The sequence below is a fragment of the Erinaceus europaeus genome, chromosome 16 (assembly GCF_950295315.1).
Source record: "Erinaceus europaeus chromosome 16, mEriEur2.1, whole genome shotgun sequence".
Lineage (NCBI taxonomy): Eukaryota > Metazoa > Chordata > Mammalia > Eulipotyphla > Erinaceidae > Erinaceus > Erinaceus europaeus.
In genome coordinates, this window is record NC_080177.1 from 5968403 (window position 1) to 5988365 (window position 19963).

The 19963-nt window shown below is 51.9% G+C and overlaps 2 protein-coding genes across 7 annotated transcripts in view; one reads left to right on the top strand and one right to left on the bottom strand.

The window, feature by feature from the left end:
• Nucleotides 1–19963, bottom strand: part of TLN2 (talin 2) — a 414501-nt gene that overhangs the window by 359544 nt on the left and 34994 nt on the right. The gene's annotated exons all lie outside the window — the stretch shown is intronic.
• LOC103123576 (histone acetyltransferase type B catalytic subunit-like) lies at nucleotides 5324–6573 on the top strand (the record flags this gene model as incomplete). The annotated part of the gene is made up of 1 exon (XM_060175710.1): nucleotides 5324–6573. A coding segment is annotated over one exon (492 nt), but the record flags the coding sequence as incomplete, so codon positions are not given.

The following is a 19963-nucleotide window of genomic DNA, read 5'->3' on the forward strand; positions in this document are numbered from 1 at the left end:
GTTCCAGGGTGTCCCCCGACCAGTGTCGACTGCCACCACCTCCATGGCTTCTGGATGAGTGCACCTACCCGCTCCCCCTCCCACATCTTCCCATTAAATTAGAAGTCACGCAACGAGTGCCACCTCTGCATGCTTCGCTTTAGACTGTGTCCAGAGACTTCAGTTATGGAATGACAACCCCTCAGCTTCATTACTCAGGTGAGACCTTTCCTTTCATAGGATTCTCTAATTCCATTCCAGGTGGTTCACTTCCTACCAAGTCCCAAAACTTAGATATAGACCAGGTCCCCTGAGATAGAGCATATGTTCACACGTATCCATCAACTAGGGCAAAATATATACCTGAAAGTAAAAGTACACAATAGTCGGCAGAGAGTACCCCCCCAACACTTCACCTGCACTATTCCAGCCGTTAGGTCCATAATTGTTCAACAATTTGTTTGGCTTTGTATGTTAACTCTCTTTTCAGCCACCAGGTTCCAGATGGCAACAGGATGCTGACCAGACTTCCCCTGGACTGAAGACCCCACCAATGTGTCCTGGAGCTCTGCTTCCCCAGAGACCCACCCTACTAGGGAAAGAGAGAGGCAGACTGGGAGTATGGATCGACCAGTCAACGCCCATGTTCAGCGGGGAAGCAGTTACAGAAGACAGACCTTCCACCTTCTGCACCCCGAAATGACCTTGGGTCCATGCTCCCAGAGGGATAGAGAATGGGAAAGCTATCAGGGGAGGGGATGGGATCTGGAGATTGGGTGGTGGGAATTGTGTGGAGTTGTACCCCTCCTATCCTACGGTTTTGTTAATGTCTCCTTTTTAAAATAAATAAATTAAATAAAATAAAATTAGAAGTCTAAGCAGCTCAGCGGAGAGAGCCAGCATTCACAATCAAAGCAGGAACGTGGAACCAGAAACATTGTCCTCCAAACCCAGGGCCTCTCTGTTTAGAACAGAGCTGCCCACCCATGTCCAGTGGAAAAGAAATTACAGACACCAGAACTCCCACTTCTGACAACTCATGAATAATTTTGGCCCACACTCCTGGTAAAATGGGGGGGGGGGATCAGTTGAAAACTCAAACAAATACAACCAGGTTTTCTTCAGAAACTCATGAAGTCACGGCCACAAAATTATAGATGCTACTATGATTCCATCTTGACTTCCCTGGGAAATTGGCAGATGACCTCACCAGTGTGTCCTAGAACCCTACTCTCCAGAGCCCTGCTCCACTAGGGAAAGATAGAAACAGGCTGGGGGGATGGATCCACCTGCCAACACCCATGTCCAGTGGAGAAGCAATTACAGAAGCCAGGCCTTCCGTCTTCTGTACCCCATAAAGAATTTTGGTCCATATTCACAGCGGGGGAGAAATGTTAGGGGAAGATGATCAGAGGACTCTATACTCCAATTCCATCTGGACCCAGAGTGAGAAGAGGAATAAAGGAAAGACACTAGGTAGTAGTAATAGGTGTGTGACTTAGAAAGGAAGAGAAGGCAGGACCACAGGAAAAAAAAAGGGCAAATGTCTACAGAAAGAGACAGATATAGATATATATATAAGATAGACAGTCAGACAGACAAATAGATGATTATAGAAACAAGCCAACCTGTATCTGTGACTTTGGGAAAACCCACTGAAGTTTTGAACGCTGACAGTAGGAATGACAAGTATTATACTCCTGTTATCTTATAATTTTGTAAATCAATATTAAGTGACAAATAAAAAAAAGGAAAAGTAGGGTTGGTGACATCTGGAGCAGTGGCTCTCAGCTGGCAGGGATGCCCCTCCAAAACCTAGGGGTCATTCGCCGTTGCCTGGTGACACTGGAGACGTAGAAACTGGTGGTTCTGGCAGCTGCTACTGGCATCTCATGGTGGAAGTTGGAGAGGGAGACACAAACTCTGGTGCACAGAATCCAGCAACACACACACACACACACACACACACACACCAAACATCACGTGGCCCCAGGTATCAGCAGTGGACCTCACCAGCCTCACTGTGGAGGGAGGGACCTGAGTTCTCTGGTTTGCACCGGGCCCAGAATTCTGCATACCCCAAGCAGGGACAGAGGGTGCTGGACCAACAGAGAGTGTGAGAAGAGAAAGTGACATTAACAGAAGTCCCAAGAAGACACCTCCTCCTGAGAACTAGCGAGTTTAGTATATGGCCTTTGACTCCACAAAAGAAAAGCAAGCAACAAACACAAGTCTCCCAACAGTCCTTTTGATCACTAAAAAATAAGCAGAGGGGCCAGGCGGTGGCGCACCTGGTTAAGTGCACACACTACAGTGCACAAGGACGCGGGTTCAAGCCCCTGGTCCCCACCTGCAGCGGGGGAAGCTTCACAAGTGGTGAAGCAGGGTTGCAGGCGTCTCTTGGTCTCTCTCCCTCTCTATCTCCCCTCCCTCTCCCAATTTCTCTCTGTCTCTACCCAAGAATAAATAAATAAAAATTTTAAAAACTTAAAAAGATAAACAGAGGGCAGGGGTAGATAGCATAATGGTTATGCAAACAGACTCTCATGCCTGAGGCTCCAATGTCCCAGGTTTAATCCCCTCACCACCATAACACCATAAGCCAGAGCTGAGCGGTGCTCGGGTTTAAAAAAAAAAAAAAAAGATAAACAGAGATTAGCAGGAATGCCAAGGAGAGGATGCATGGATGGCAGAGCAGTGCTGTGATGTCTCTCCTTTTCTGTCTCTCTCGCTCTCTCTAGCTAACAACGTTTTTAAAATGAAAGAAAAAAAGGGGGCATGGGACCAAGCAGTGGCGCACCTGGTTAAGCTCACACATCACAGTGTGCAGGGACCCAGGTTCAAGCCTCTGGTCCCCACCTGCAGGGAGGAAGGTTCACAGGTGGTGAAGCAGGGCTGCAGGTGTCTCTTTCCCTCTCTATCTCCTCCTCCCCTCTCAATTTCCCTCTCTCTCTCTCTCTCTATCCAATAATAAATCAATAAAAATACATTTTTAAAAAATCTTTAAAAAGGACAAGAAAATAAAGGGCCATGCGGTGGCATGTCTGGTTGAGGGCACATGTAAAAATGCACAAGGACCCGGGTTCCAGTCCCCGGTTTCCACCTGTTGTGGTGGTGAGAAAGCTTCATGAGCAGAGAAGCAGGTCGGCAAGTCTCTCTCTGTCTCTCCCCCTTTCCTCTGGAATCTGCCTCTATGCAGTAAATAATAAATGAATAAAATATCAGAAAGGAGGGAAGGAAGGGGAGAAGAAAGGAAAAAAGAGAGAGAGACTTGCCCAGGGAACAGTTTCTTTATACAGTTTCTACATACCTTAGATCACAGTCCCACCAAAGACTAGTAGGCATTCTAGAAATGTGAGAGGGTTAAGGCCCCGGGTCTATGTTGCCTCTGCACACACCCCAGCCCATAATGAGGGTGCTAAGGGGCTAGTCACAAGTCTACTGCTCAGCCAGCCCAAAGAATGGCAACAATGCACTGTGGGCACCCAAAGCCAGAGAGATGTGATTTTTTTCCCTTCTAACTGGGCACAGAATTTGCATTGGAAATGAGAATGCCAGCTGCCCTTCCAAGAAGCCTTGCTAACAGGCAGGAGAACCCCCATGCTCTAGCAGAGGAGAAACACAGTTGGCCGGTCACAGCTCAGGGGGCAGCCATACACCAGGGAGTAGGAAACCCCACAAAAGGTCGCTAGCCAGGGATGCCACCAAGAGCAGAGCCCTCTGCAGCCCTGGTGGGACAAATAATGACAACTATTCAAGAAGTGGATTTATCGGTAGTGCAGTGGGTTAAGTGCAGGTGGCGCACAGCACAAGGACCAGCGTAAGGATCCCAGTTTGAGCCCCCAGCTCACCTGCAGGGGAGTTGCTTCACAGGCGGTGAAGCAGGTCTGCAGGTGTTTGTCTTTCTCTCCCCCTCTCTGTCTTCCCCTCCTCTCTCCATTTCTCTCTGTCCTATCCAACAACAACAATAATAACTACAACAATAAAAAAGGGCAACAAAAGGGAATAAATAAATTTTTTTTAAAAAAAAAGAAGTGGATTTATTTCCTGAGAAATAAAGAGACCACAGCACTGTTCAGCTTTGGTATTTGCAGTGAAAGAGACCAAGCCTGGGACTTGGGGCATGAATGTCACCTCCCCAGCGGGCAGCTGTAATTAGGTTTTCTATTTACTGTTTGGCTGGTTGGTTTGTTCACCTTGAAGCATTGCCAGTGAATCAACACAGGGCCTCACACATACTACTCAGGTCTGATGTTTTCCTGTTTTTTAATTTCCATTCTTTATTTAGAGAAGAGAAAGAGAGAGAGGCAGAGGCAGAGGCAGAGGCAGAGGCAGACCGAGATCAAGACCAAGACCACAGCACTGCTCTGCTGTTCTTGGAGCTTTCCCTGGTGCCATCCATGATGCTCCCATATGGTGCCTGGCCCACAAGCACAAGAAGATATATATATATATATGGGGAATAGGGCGGTAGTGCAGCAGGTTAAACACACATGGCACAAAGTGCAAAGACTGACATAAGGATCCCAGTTCGAGCCCCCAGGTCCCCACCTGCATGGGGGTCGCGTCACAGGCAATGAAGCAGGTCTGCAGGTGTCTGTCTTTCTCTCCTCCTCTCTGTCTTCCCCTCCTCTCTCCATTTCTCTCTGTCCTGACTAACAACGATGACATCAATAACAACAACAATAATAAAAAACAAGGGCAACAAAAGGGAAAATAAATTATATATATATATATATATATATATATATATATATTACCTGCCTGGTGAACTACCTCCCAACCCCATGTGACGTGATTTTTTTGTTTAAGGATTGGAGGGAGGAAGCCCCCCAGAGCAGACCTTACCCCCTCCCCAGCCATTAGTTGGATCAGAATGAAGTGGGTGGGCAGGTGGGTGGTTGGGTGGCTTGAGTCTTGCTCCCTAGGAGGGCCAGTTGTGGGAAGTTTGTTTGTTTGTTTGTTTGTTTGTTTGTTTGTTTTGCCTCCAGGGTTATTGCTGGGGCTCAGTGCCTGAACTATGAATCCACTGCTCCTGGAGGCTATCCCTTTCTCATTTTTTCGTTGTCCTTGTTGTTGTCATTATTGTTATCGTTACCATTGATGTTGTTGTTGTTGGATACGACAGAAGAAATGGAGAGAGGAGGGGAAGACAGAGAGGGGGAGAGAAAGACAGACACCTGCAGACCTGCTTTAAGACCACTTTTGGATTTGTCCTTCCTCAGCCACCCATGGGTGCTCACAGCTCGGAAATGGCGGGATTTGGCACCATGGAGAAATTTTTGGTTGAGTGTAAGAGTAAGAGTTCAGCGGAGAAGAAACTGGCTGAGTACAAATGTAACTTCTTGAAACAGTGCATCGATACTACATTGCATCTCCTTCTGTTCTTGATATTACAGCTGAAGATCCATCCAAAATCTATGTGAAATTAAGAGACTTTGTACTTGTGCAATTTTGTCAAGATCTGCTTTGTTTTTCCCGGGAAAAGTTAATGCAAGGATTCAGTGAAGAAATGCCAACAGAAGCACAGCAGAAGTTCAAAATTAATAAGCAACACGCTAGACGGGTTTATGAGATCCTTCGACAGCTGGCAACTCACATGAGTGCCACTGAACAATACAGGAGCTATCAGCTGGATATTCAAAGAAGACTAATTAGTCCATATAAGAAAAAGCAGAGAGATCTTACTAAAATGAGAAAGTGTCTCAGACCAGAAGAACTCACAAACCAGATGAACCAAATAGAAATGAGCACGCAACAAGAGCAGCTGGAGGAGAGCTTTCAGGAACCTGTGGGAGACTACCGGTGTGTCATCGAGTGCCTCACCCAAGAATAAAGATTATACTGCCCTGTACAGGAAGTTTGTGAGTTTCTGTACACTGCGATGTGAAAAATCCAGCATTGACTTAAGATTTTAAAATCTTGTAACATTTTACTTGCATTAAAAATTATCTATCTTTAGTTGGATATTTTTCTTTTGGGGAGACTGTATATTTTAAAATACTGTCTAAAGTCTATGAACATATATTACATTTTAAAAAGATGAAACTTCTGAAATATCACTGCAGTTACTTCCCCTCTTAAACAGTGTAATAAATGCTTAGGTGTGGGAAAAAAAAAAAAAAAAGACCACTTGTGAAGCGACTCCCCTGCTGGTGGGGAAGCCAGGGGCTCAAACCAGGATCCTTAATCAGGTCCTTGAAGTTTACGCCACCTGCGCTTAGCCTACTGTGCTACCGCCAGACCCCCTTGTGAGGAGTTTACTGAACACAGACCAGCCTCTTCTTTTCCTTGGCCATGAAGGACACAGGCAGGCAGAATGCTACACCAGATGAACACTAGCAGAAGTTGAGGAAGGGGCTGGGGTGAAAGGCCAGGCACACCTATTCCGCAGAGAATGAACACTCTAGTTCTGAGGTCTACTGGCCACAGCCAGGAGCCCGAATGTACAGCCGGAAGGGAACTCCCAGGAGCCTGGTGGCCTTGCAGTGACACCGTCCATGTCCTCCTCTTCAAGGGAGGTGGCTACTCTAAGGCCAACAGAGCTCAAGGGCTCCCAAACACGGGCATGTTAGCTCAAAGGGAGGCAAGATGCAACAGTGCAAGAGGTAAAGAGAAACCACGCAGGCTGCGGGTGTGGATCCACCTGCCAACATCCAAGTCCAACGGAGAAGCAATTACAGAAGCCAGAACTCCCATCTTCTGTACCCCAAAAAGAATTTTGATTCTGACTCCCATAGTGGAAGAAATGTTAGGGGAAGATGAACAGAGGGCTCTAAATTCCAACTTCATCAGGACCCAGAGAGAAGAAGAAAAAAAAAAACAGAGGGAAGGATACTCAGAAGTAGTAGGTGTGACTTAGAAAGGAAGGAAAGACAGAACCAGAGAAAAAGGGGCAAAGATATATAAATATAGACAGTTATAGAAATAATAGTCAACCTCTATCTGTGACCTTGGGAGAACTACCGCTGTTTCCAATGGAAAGAATGGGGACACGAAACTCTGGTGGAATTATACCCCTGTTACAGTTTTGTAAATCAGTATTAAATCACTTTTTTTTTTAAATCACCTAGCCTGAAGCCTCCACACAGTCTCTGTTCCCTCCGGGACCCTCTATCTGGTTGTGTTTACACTGGAAAGTTCTAGAAGGGACACCTTTCCCTCCAGCTGCACCTCTCACGCAACCTGCAGCTCTAGTTCGGCTGTCCATCCAGGCCTGGTCTTCTGCCGAGGGGCATCTGTGCCCCTTCTCCTATCCCACTGCATCACACACAGCCACCAGCCACCCCCAGCACCTGCGAAGGAAATAGAGTCTCCCAGTTGGTACTTCATCAGCTTGGACGGGGACCAGCCAAGACGAGGGCTCTGTGAGTCACCAGGACACTTGGCTCAGTCACCTTCTTTGGGACTGCTCTTCCCTTGGTGCTGGGCTAGTGTGGAGGTGCCTCTTCCCAGGCGCGTACTCTCTGGGTTGGAGAGAAGTCAACCGGAGCCAGCCTGGGCTGCTACTCACTCAGTGATGCGGGAGAGAGACGACTCATGAGCCAAGCTCGTGGTGGAGAGGCAATGCAATATCTTTATTGATCAGAAAGTCACGGCTTTTAAAGGTCCGACCCCCAGAAGTGGCAAGTCAGAAACAGAAATGACTAGGAAAGGGGTGGAGAAAAGCAAAATGGGGCTGGAAAGGTAGAAACTTCCTTAGCAACTGTTGCAAGGGTTTTAACTGATGGAATTGATACTACCCTGGAGGCAGGGAGGGTCTTGAGGGTAGAAAGAAGATAGATCAAAGGAATGGAATGGCTGGGGATCTTTCAGGCCAAACAATGATTATGTAGCTAGGTCATAGTATCAGGCATGCAGGGTGCTTTGTGGGGCTCCTCACAATTTCCCGACACCTTGGAAGCTCACCTGGCCGCTTCCATCCTTCAAGACTCAAGGCCAGGTGGTGGTGCTCCTGATTGAGCGCACATGTCACAATGTGCAAGGACCTGGGTTCAATTCCCCAGTCCCTACCTACAGTGAGAAAGCTACACAAATGGTGAAGCAGCAACAGGTAGCAACCTGTAGCAACAGGTGTCTCTCTCCCATCCCCTTCCTCTCAATTTCAGGCTGTCTCTATTCAACAAATAAAGATAAGAAAAAAGTGTTTAAAAAAAAAGTGGGGGTGGGTGGGTGGTGGTGCCCTTGGTTATACACAGGTAGTGTTGTGGTGCAAGGATGTGAGCAGGGGTCCCAGTTCGAGCCCCTGGCTCTCCACCTGCAGAAGGTCTGCTTCACTGGTGGTGAAGCAGGTCTGCAGGTGGCTATCTTTCTCTCTCCCTATCTATATCTCCCTCACCTCTCAATTTCTCTCTGTCCAATCTAACAAAAATTAAAAAAGAAAGAAAGGGAGGAAGAAAGAAAGGGAGTTAGGAAGAAGAGGAAGGAAGGAAGGAAAGAAGGAAGGAAGGAAGGAAGGAAGGAAGGAAGGAAGGCAGGCCAACTCCATTCTAAGCCAGTGGACCTGGGGCCCTAGACGCACCCCCACAACCTCCCCAGAGGGAGGGAATGACCAGCATCGGTTACCTGCTATCTTTAATCCTTTCCTTTCCTTTTTTTTTTTTTTTTTTTTGCCGAGCTTGGTACCAGCACTACAAATCCACTACTCCAGTGGCCATTCCTTCCATTTTATTTTCTTTCTTTGACAGGAGAGAGAAAAAATGGGATGGGAGGGAGAGATGGAGAGGGAAAGAGAAAGAGACACCTGCAGACCTCCCTGTGAAATGGCCCCCCTGCAGGTGGGGAGGTGGGGACTCAAATCTAGGTGCTTGCACACGGTGAGGTGATACTGATATGTGTGCTTGACCAGGTGCACCAGTGCCCAACCCCCCCTCCCCACCCCATTTCCGCTTTTAAAACTCTGTCAGGAGCTGGGAGATGCGCAGCTAGAAGAGAACCCATCTCAGTCTGTGTGAGACTCAGTCAATCATGGATGCTATGTGGGAACACCATGCACAGCACCCAGGGAGGCCATGGAGGGTGGGCAGGTCTGTGGGGTCTCTCCTCTCTCAGCACCATGCACAGCACCCAGGGAGCCCATGGAGGGTGGGCAGGGCTGTGGGGTCTCTCCTCTCTCAGCACCATGCACAGCACCCAGGGAGCCCCATGGAGGGTGGGCAAGGCTGTGGGGGTCTCTCCTCTCTCAGCACCCTGCACAGCACCCAGGGAGCCCATGGAGGGTGGGCAGGGTTGTGGGGTGTCTCCTCTCTCAGCACCAGGCACAGCACCCAGGGAGCCCCATGGAGGGTGGGCAGGACTGTGGGGTCTCTCCTCTCTCAGCACCAGGCACAGCACCCAGGGAGCCCCATGGAGGGTGGGCAGGGCTGTGGGGTGTCTCCTCTCTCAGCACCATGCACAGCACCCAGGGAGCCCCATGGAGGGTGGGCAAGGCTGTGGGGTCTCTCCTCTCTCAGCACCAGGCGCAGCACCCAGGGAGCCCCATGAAGGGGGGGCAGGACTGTGGGGTCTCTCCTCTCTCAGCACTATGCACAGCACCCAGGGAGCCCCATGGAGGGTGGGCAAGGCTGTGGGGTCTCTCCTCTCTCAGCACCAGACACAGCACCCAGGGAGCCCCATGAAGGGGGGGGGCAGGACTGTGGGGTCTCTCCTCTCTCAGCACCATGCACAGCACCCAGGGAGCCCCATGGAGGGTGGGGCAGGGCTGTGGAGTCTCTCCTCTCTCAGCACCCTGCACAGCACCCAGGGAGCCCCATGGAGGGTGGGGCAGGGCTGTGGGGTCTCTTCTCTCTCAGCACCATGGATAGCACCCAGGGAGCCCCATGGAGGGTGGGCAGGGCTGTGGGGGTCTCTCCTCTCTCAGTACCATGCACAGCACCCAAGGAGCCCATAGAGGGTGGGGCAGGGCTGCAGGGTCTCTCCTCTCTCAGCACCATGCACAGCACCCAGGGAGCCCATGGAGGGTGGGTAGGGCTGTGGGGGTCTCTCCTCTCTCAGCACCATGCACAGCACCCAAGGAGCCCATGGAGGGTGGGCAGGGCTGTGGGGTCTCTCCTCTCTCAGCACCATGCACAGCACCCAGGGAGCCCATAGAGGGTGGGGCAGGGCTGCAGAGTCTCTCCTCTCTCCGCACCATGCACAGCACCCAGGGAGCCCATGGAGGGTGGGTAGGGCTGTGGGGGTCTCTCCTCTCTCAGCACCATGCACAACACCCAGGGAGCCCATAGAGGGTAGGGCAGGGCTGCAGAGTCTCTCCTCTCTCAGCACCATGCACAGCACCCAGGGAGCCCCATGGAGAGTAGGCAGGGCTGTGGGGTCTCTCCTCTTTCAGCACCATGCACAGCACCCAGGGAGCCCATGGAGGGTGGGTAGGGCTGTGGGGGTCTCTCCTCTTTCAGCACCATGCACAGCACCCAGGGAGCCCATAGAGGGTGAGGCAGGGCTGCAGAGTCTCTCCTCTCTCAGCACCATGGACAGCACCCAGGGAGCCCCATGGAGAGTAGGCAGGGCTGTGGGGTCTCTCCTCTCTCAGCACCATGCACAGCACCCAGGGAGCCCCATGGAGGGTGGGGAGGGCTGTGGGGGGGGTCTCTCCTCTCTCAGCACCAGGCACAGCACCCAGGGAGCCCCATGGAGGGTGGGGAGGGCTGTGGAGTCTCTCCTCTCTCAGCACCATGCACAGCACCCAGGGAGCCCCATGGAGGGTGGGCAAGGCTGTGGGGTCTCTCCTCTCTCAGCACCAGGCGCAGCACCCAGGGAGCCCCATGAAGGGGGGGCAGGACTGTGGGGTCTCTCCTCTCTCAGCACTATGCACAGCACCCAGGGAGCCCCATGGAGGGTGGGCAAGGCTGTGGGGTCTCTCCTCTCTCAGCACCAGACACAGCACCCAGGAAGCCCCATGAAGGGGGGGGGCAGGACTGTGGGGTCTCTCCTCTCTCAGCACCATGCACAGCACCCAGGGAGCCCCATGGAGGGTGGGGCAGGGCTGTGGAGTCTCTCCTCTCTCAGCACCCTGCACAGCACCCAGGGAGCCCCATGGAGGGTGGGGCAGGGCTGTGGGGTCTCTTCTCTCTCAGCACCATGGATAGCACCCAGGGAGCCCCATGGAGGGTGGGCAGGGCTGTGGGGGTCTCTCCTCTCTCAGTACCATGCACAGCACCCAGGGAGCCCATAGAGGGTGGGGCAGGGCTGCAGAGTCTCTCCTCTCTCAGCACCATGCACAGCACCCAGGGAGCCCCATGGAGGGTGGGGAGGGCTGTGGAGTCTCTCCTCTCTCAGCACCATGCACAGCACCCAGGGAGCCCCATGTGGGGGGGGGGGTCTCTCCTCTCTCAGAACCCTGGACAGCACCCAGGGAGCCTCAAGGAGGGTGGGCAGGGCTGTGGGGGGTCTCTCCTCTCAGCACCATGGACAGCTCCCAGGAAGCACCATGGAGGGTGGACAGGGCTGTGGGGGGGTGTCTCTCCTCTCAGCACCATGGACAGCACCCAGGGAGTCCCGTGGAGGGTGGACAGGGCTGTGGGGGGGTCTCTACTCTCTCAGCACCATGCACAGCACTCAGGGAGCCCCTTGGAGGGTGGAGCCATGCTACATACAGTATCTCTCCTCTCTCTCATACCCTTAAAAGAAAAGGAAAAAAAAAGGTCCAATAAAGCCCAAAGCCCAATCAATAGTTGGCAGTGCATATTTAGGCAGCCTTGTTGCCTCTAAAAATAATACAATAAAACTGGAGGTCACACGACAGATCACCCAGTAAGAATACACAGTTCACCGCGCACAAGGACCCAGATTCAAGCCCCCACCACCACACAGGAGCACTGTGCAGTGGGAGCTTCCCAAGTGATGGAGTGGAGCTGTAGTGTCTCTCCTTCTCTTACTCCCTGTCTACCACCCTCTATCTAAAAAAGAAGTCCGCTGGGACTTGAGCAGGTGTTAGACCTAAGCAAAATAATCTTGGTGGAAAAAGGGAAGGGAAGGGAAGGGAAGAGAGGGGAGGGGAGGGTTTCCAGAGGATTGATTATTCTGTGGGAACTGGGTTCCCTTAGGAAGGAAATGTAAATAGTAAACAGCCAGCAGACCCTCCTCGGACTCCCTTCCTGTCCCCTCTGTTGAGTGTCTGTCTGTCCTTCTGTCCCTCTGCCCATCTGTCCATGCAGAAGCTACTCAGGGCTGGAAGAGCAGGGTTTCCCCTCCAGCCCTGCAGATCTATAAGACGCTCCACACTCTTCCATCAAGGAAGCCCACATCCTGTTAGCCCCATGCCCCTGGCCCGGGGAGCAGAGAGAGCAGATGAGCAAGGAGCACATATATGGTGTCTCCCTGGCCCTATTTTTCCTGCTTTTCTTTTTTGAGCTACACAGACAAAACGGGAGACACCATAGCACAAGCCCGTGGCCACCTGCCCACTGAGCTCATGCTGACTGTGTGATAAGACATAGGGAAGTCTAAAATTAACCCCAAGGCACGTCCTCGCCTCCACGGCTCCCACACCCACCTGACAAGAGGCGCTGCCTCCTCTGGTAAGAGCAAGCCCACGTGGGGGGTGGTATAAATACTTCTGGGTGAAGGAGATGCCAGTTTCCAGGGCTTGTTCATGTCAGGGGGCCCTGTCACAGCAGGCAGACTCCAACCACAGGGAGGGTGCTCCCTAAAGTCTGTGAGCCTCCTGACTCCAGGGTTTCAGAACTGCAGAACCCCAGGTCCTAGGAGAGGGGCTGGCTGGAGAGGGCCCTGAGAGGGAGTGGGGGGTCAGCTGGAATGTGGAGCCCTGGTTCTGGGTACTGCTCAGCAAGGGAGCGGGGGCAGGGGGCTGGGAACTGGGCTCCCAAGGGCAGGGTCTAGGGGAGTCTGGGGGTGCAGTCACAGGCAAGATGGGGCACACAGGAGGGTCGGCCCTGGAGAACACAGCTCGGGGTGTGTTCGTGTCCCCGAGGTGAGGGACAGGGCTCAGAGGGTGGGCAGGGAGGCTCAGATACCAGGGACCCCAAAGCGCTAAGGGAGGCTCTGGGACAGAGGGGCGGTGCACAGGGAGCAGGGAGACGGGAGGAGAAGGGACGGTGGGAGGTGAGGAGGAGGGACAAGCCTGCAAACTGGAGCTGGGATCAGCAAGCAAGCGGGAAGCACATCTTACCACCAGGAGTGAGGCCCTGGGTTCAAATCCTGGCACCACCTGGCTGCACCCAATGGCGAAGCCATCCTGTGCGTCCTCTCTCCCGCTCTCTCCTTCTGCCTTTGTCTTTCCCCTTCTCTCTTTCTGAGCACACAGAATTTATTTCTTTACTTTTATTTTATTTTATCTTTACCAGAGTACTGCTCAACTCTGGCTTATAGTAGTGTGGGGAAGGGAACCTGGGACTTTGGAGCCTCAGGCACGAAAATTGTGTTTGCATAACCATTATACTATCTCCTCCATCTTGAGTATCTAGAATTTAAAAAAAAAAAAAAAAAAAAACTAGGGTGGAAGGGGGGTTTATGCAAACAGACTCTGATGGCTGAGGCTCTGAGGTCCCAGTCAATCCCCCTCCCCCATCCCCTCACTACCATTAGTGCTCTGGGGGAGGGGAGGGAAGGGGAGGGGAAGATGAGAAAGGAGAGGAGAGAAACTGGGCTGGAGAGGCTGTTCAAGGACCTTAGTTCATTCCCCTGCATTTTAAGAGGGGGTGGGGTGGGGAGAGAGGGCAGAGAGACAGCACAGGGGTCGCACACCAAGCTTGTACACCTGGGTCCCCAGGCTTAATTCCTGGCTCCACCATGCCAGAGTTGAGCAGTGCTCTAGTCAGTCTCTCTCTCTAAAACATATAAGTAGGGGGTCAGGTGGTAGCGCAGCGGGTTAAGTGTATGTGACGCAAAGCGCAAGGACCAGCATAAGGATCCCGGTTCGAGCCCCTGGCTCCCCACCTGCAGGGGTTGCTTCACAGGCGGTGAAGCAGGTTAAGTAAGGGTACTGGGAGGTGGAGCAGTGGATGGAATGTTGGATTCTCAGTCTTGATGTCCTAAGTTCAGTGCCTGCAGTAATGTGCCATGTGCCACAGTAATGCCCTGCCTCTCTCCCCTTCACTCTCTAATAAATAAGCCATATATCTTGGGAAAACCTCGTTAGCTGGCATCTCCTTAGGGCTGGCAGTAAGAGGGAATAAGTCCATGACAACACACGTTCCTTAAGCTAAGCCGGTCGGCCACCTCTCAATGCTCGGTGTGTCCCCACCCTCTGTCACTGCCCTGTGTGTCCCCCTCGGGGAATCCTCTCTGAGCCCCCCCCATGACTCTGGGGACCTGCACAGAATGGTGACTTCCTCTCCCTGAGTCGCTTGAGACGCCTGGTGACAGTCTGGGTCTCAAGGCTCCTCAGCAAGGGCACTGGCACCCTTCCCCCACAACCTCCGAAAAGGAGCAGTGAGACAAAGTTTACGTCGTCCCATGACCTCCTCACACATGGATAAAGCCAGAGAGAGAGAGATGGGGGGGAGAGAGAGAGAGAGAGAGAGACCACAGCACCATTCTACCATCCATGGAGCTTCACCTGGCAGTGTCCCAGGGTTCCTGTGTGGTGCCGGCCAGTGCTCGAATCCAGGCCCTCATGCCAAGGCATAGGTTCCACAGGGTAAGTGAGCTCCGGGTCCGCAGGCATCGATTTTTTGAAGCCTGTATTCACAGAGACTCACAACAATTAGGCCTGAAAAAGCAATCCCATGGCCCCACAGAAAGGCCCCAAGAGAACTTGTCAAGTTCTCAGAGGCCAGCAGCCCCGAAGGAGGTGGGTTCCCAGTGCCAATCACCGCAGCCGTCCTCAGACACCTCCCATCGGCCAGAATCATCAGCATCAAAGTGCCAGGGCCTTAGGCCCGAGTGGGAGGGTGTCTGCTTTGCTGCGCCTGAGACAGGGTCCAAGCCCAGCTCCCACTGCACTGGGGGAAGCTCAGGTGTGGCACTATCTTTTCCTTTCTCTCCCTCTGTCTCTTTCTCTCCATCTGGAGCAGTGACACCCCAGAGACGGCAACAAAACACAAGAGTACCACAGCATGTGAAGATGGCAGACGAGGCCCATCTGGGGGCCCGGGGACTCCTCCCTCCTCCCTCCTCCTCAGACAAGCATGTGCTCTGGAAACTGACTTCACTGGAAAGGAAACACTTAGAGGGTCAAGAGAGCAGAGCGACTGGATATCACACCATCCCATGGGCAACGGGAGAGGGCAAAGCCAGCTGCATGTGGCCAGCTCCACACCCCCCCAAAAAAAAAAACGTCAAGTGACATGTGTAGAGAGTTTGAGGGACACCCCCCACCCCAGTCTCCCCAGCCAGCAGCTCAGGAAGGGCGCCTGTCTGTTAAATCCTCCAGGATCCCAGGAAGAAGGCGCCAGCTGCAGAAACAACACAGAGGGCTGGCCTGATGCCTTCGGTCCCATGCCATGCGGAGATGTGGTTCAGGGGGTGGGGGGTGGGTAGAGGCGCCAGGGGGCAGAGACAGCACACAGGACTACACTCCACGTGAAAGGCAGTGGATATCAGTTCAGGGGGAAGGGACAGTCACCAAGAGGAAGTTTGCGTTTTCACACAACATAAAACCCTTCTGAGCAGCTGGAGCCATCAGTCAACTGGATGGGGGCGGGGGGTACAGGAGGCCTAAAGCTGGTTGTTGGGGGGGGTCGGATGGAACACTGAGGGGGGAGTAGTCTCCCGGGAGCCCAGCGGCTGGACGGGAGCGAGCGTACTTGGCTCAGGCTTCTGCTCCAACCTGTGGCTTGTGGCAGGCAGAGCTGACACCTGAATCAGCAAGCAGGTACCTACAAGCACCCTGTCCATCAGCATCTGTGCTTTTGCTTGGCTTTCAAGTCCACCCCTTAGGGGCTGGCCAGAGAGCTCTCTAGAAATAGTGTGCTGCATTGCCATGGAAGAGACTCAGGTCGAGTCCAGCACCCTCCCCATAGAAGGGGGCCTCAGAGCTGCTATCTATTTAACTTTATCTAACAAATAAATAAATAAAATAATTTTTAACAAATCTGACTCTCAGGTTTCAAGTTCTTGCCATTCTGCTAAAAAAATTTAAAAAAAGAAAAGAAAAGAAAACTCAGCAGTGCAGTGTCACCTCCGTCTGTCTCTTTGCCACCAAATCCGCCCATCTCTCAAGATCCTCAGACTTCACTAATCTCTGACTTTTACCAATAAGCCACCTCACTTCTGTGTTCACGGCAGGGCTGCCCAGAGGTTGCAGATAAAAATGCAAGATGGAGCGCACATGCTGTAGTCCAGAAGGCCCTGGGCTCCAGCCATGGTTCCCACCTGCAGTGGGGGAAGCTTCACAAATGGTGAAGCAGGGCTGCAGGTCTCTCTCTCTCTCTCTCTCTCTCTCTCTGTTCTTTTTCTTTGCCTCCAGGGCTATCCCTGAGCCTCAGAGCGGCACTATGAATTCACCACTCTTGGTGGCCATTTTTTCCTTTTTTAAAAAATATTTATTTATTTATTCCCTTTTGTTGCCCTTTTTTTACTGTTGTAGTTATTGTTGTTGATAATGTCGTTGTGGTTGGATAGGACAGAGAGAAATGGAGAGAGGAGAGAAGACACAGATGGGGAGAGAAAGATAGACACCTGCAGACCTGCTTCACCACTTGTGAAGCGACTCCCCTGCAGGTGGGGAGCCAGGGGCTCGAACCAGGATCCTTACTCCGGTCCTTGCACTTTGTGCCACGTGCACTTAACCTGCTATGCTACTGCCCAATTCCTTTTTTTTTTTTTTTTTGTCTCCAGGGTTATTGCTGGGCTCGGTGCCTGCACCATGAATCCACTGCTCCTGGAGGCCATTTTTCCCCCTTTTGTTGCCCTTGTTGTAGCCTTGTTGTGGTTATTATTGTTGTTGTTGATGTCATCCGTTGTTGGACAGGACAGAGGGAAATGGAGAGAGGAGAGGAAGACAGAGAGGGGGAGAGAAAGACAGACACCTGCAGACCTGCTTCACCGCCTGTGAAGCGACTCCCCTGCAGGTGGGGAGCCGGGGGCTTGAACCGGGATCCTTACGCCGGTCCTTGTGCTTTGCGTCACGTGAGCTTAACCCGCTGCGCTACCGCCCGACTCTTTTTTTTTAATTCAATAGGACAGAAAAATTAAGAGAGAAGAAGGAGATAGAGAGAAGGACAGAAAGGCAGACACCTGCAGACCTGTTGTGAAGCAGCTGCTGCAGGCAAGGAGCCAGGAGCTCCAGCCCGGATCCTAGTGCTGGCACTTAGTACTCTGTGCGCTCAACCGAGTGCGCCACCACCCAGCACCCTCTCTCCTTCTTCATCTCCTCCACCTTTCTCAGTGTCTGTCTCTAACCAATAAATAGCTTTACTAAAATAGAAAATTAAAGTTTAAAAAGCAAGCTAATCAAGAGTCGGGCGGTGGCGCAGCGGGTTAAGCGCACGTGGCGCAAAGCGCAGGGACCGGCCTAAGGATCCCGGTTCCAGCCCCCGGCTCCCCACCTGCAGGGGAGTCGCTTCACAGGCGGTGAAGCAGGTCTGCAGGTGTCTGTCTTTCTCTCCCCTTCTCTGTCTTCCCCTCCTCTCTCCATTTCTCTCTGTCCTATCCAACAACAATGACATCAATAATAACTACAACAACAATAAAAACAAGGGCAACAAAAAGGAAATAAATAAATAAATAAAATGTTTAAGCAAGCTTACTAGCCATACTGGAACTGTCTTTTTCTTTTCTTTTTTTTTTTTTTTTTTCCTCCAGGGTTATTGCTGGGCTCTGTGCCTGCACCATGAATCCACCACTCCTGGAGGCCATTTTTCCCCCTTTTTGTTGCCCTAGTTGTTGCAGCCTTGTTGCGGTTATTGCCATTGTTGATGTTGCTTTTTTGTTGTTGTTGTTGTTGGATAGGACAGAGAGAAATGGAGAGAGGAGGGGAAGACAGAGAGAGAGGGGGAGAGAAAGATAGACACCTGCAGACCTGCTTCACCGCCTGTGAAGCGACTCCCCTGCAGGTGGGGAGCCGGGGGCTCGAACCGGGATCCTTACACCGGTCCCTGCGCTTTGCGCCGCGTGCGCTTAACCCACTGCGCCACCGCCCGACCCCCTGGAACTGTCTTTTTCAATTATTTATTGGATAGGACAGTACAGAGAATAAGTTAAAAAAACAGATAAATTGAACTTTATGGAAATTTTTAAAAACTTTGTGTATCAGATGACCCAGTCAAGAAGATTCCTTACGGGATAAAGGATTATGACTATCCAGAATAAATGCAGGACCCCTAGAAAGCATGACGAGAAGGAGACACTGTGGAGCACTGGGAACTCTGGAAATAAAAACAATTAAGGGGGGACTATCTCTCTGTGATTGCAGCTCAGCTGGGCTGCCTTGCGTCATCTTGCAGCCCTGAAGCCTGGGAGCAGCTGGATGCAGCCTCAGGAGGCCCACTGCCCGCTCACCCCACATGGGGGTTAGGCCTGCCGCTGCTGACAAGGAGGACGGGCAGAGGGGGGGCAGAGCCAGGTGAGACGGCAAGTCCCTGGCTCCAAGGTTGGTGCTTGCTGGGGGACCAAGCAGACAGTCTTCAGGGGGGTGGGTACTGGTGCTAAGTGACTTTCAGGGAAGGTGAGAGTTAGCTCACCACCTGGCAAAGCTAGTAGATCAGTACATGCAGGGTCCTGGGTGTGAGTCCCAGCACCACCTGGGAGAACCACAGGACCAGGGGAAGTGCTGCGGATGGTGGAGTGGAGCTGTGATGCCTCTCCCTTTCTCTCTCCAAAACTAAAACAAATGAGAAGGGAAAAAAAAAAAGGCAGCCCAGGACTGACGGCAACTGTACATGCATGAGGCCCTCTGTGCCACTGAAGTAAACAGATAAAGGAATGAGCTTCAGTCTGGGAAGATGAGAAAAGTCATCTAGAGCTGGGTCATGGAGATGGCTGACTCTCTCACACACACACACTCACACTCACACACTCACACACACACACACTCTCACTCACACACACTCACACACACACTCACACACACTCACACACACACTCTCACACACTCACTCACACACACTCTCACACACACACACTCACACACTCTCACACACATACACACACATACACACACACTCACACACACATACACACACACTCACTCACACACACACACACACACACACTCTCACACACATACACACACACTCACACACACACTCTCACACACACACACACATACACACACACTCACTCACACACACTCACACACACATACACACACACTCACTCACACACACTCACACACACACACACACACACTCATACACTCTCACACACATACACACACATACACACACACTCACACACACATACACACACACTCACACACTCACTCACACACACTCACACACTCACACACACACACTCACACACACATACACACACACTCACTCACACACACTCACACACTCACACACTCTCACACACACACACTCACACACATACATATACACACACTCACACACACACAGTGATTCCACTTCATGCCAGAGCCAGCCACTCACAAATGAATCCATCCAGTGTTCCTCTGTGTGCTGGGCATTTCACTCTCCATTTCTCTCTGTCTCACACCTATCAAAAAAAAAAAAAAAAAAAAGAGAGGAAGGGAGCTGGGTGGTGGCACATCTGATTAAGCGCACGTTATAATTTGCAAGGACCTGGGTTCAAGCCCCCACTCCCTACCTGCAGAAGGAAAGCTTCATGAGTGGTGAAGCAGTGCTACAGGTGTCTCTCTGTCTCTCTCCCTCTCTATCCCCTTCTCCCCTCTCAACTTCTCTCTGTCCTACCAAATAAAAAGAAAAGGAAAAAAATGGTCACTGGGAGTGGTGAATGTGTAGTGCCAGCATCAAATTCCAGCAATAACTGATGACAAGAAAGAAAGGAGAGAGGGAGGGGAAGGGGAGAGGAGGGGAGGGGAAGGGAAGGGGAGGGAAGAGGAGGGGGAGGGGAGAGGAGGGGAGGGGAGGGGAGGGGAGGGGAGGGGAGGGGAGGGGAG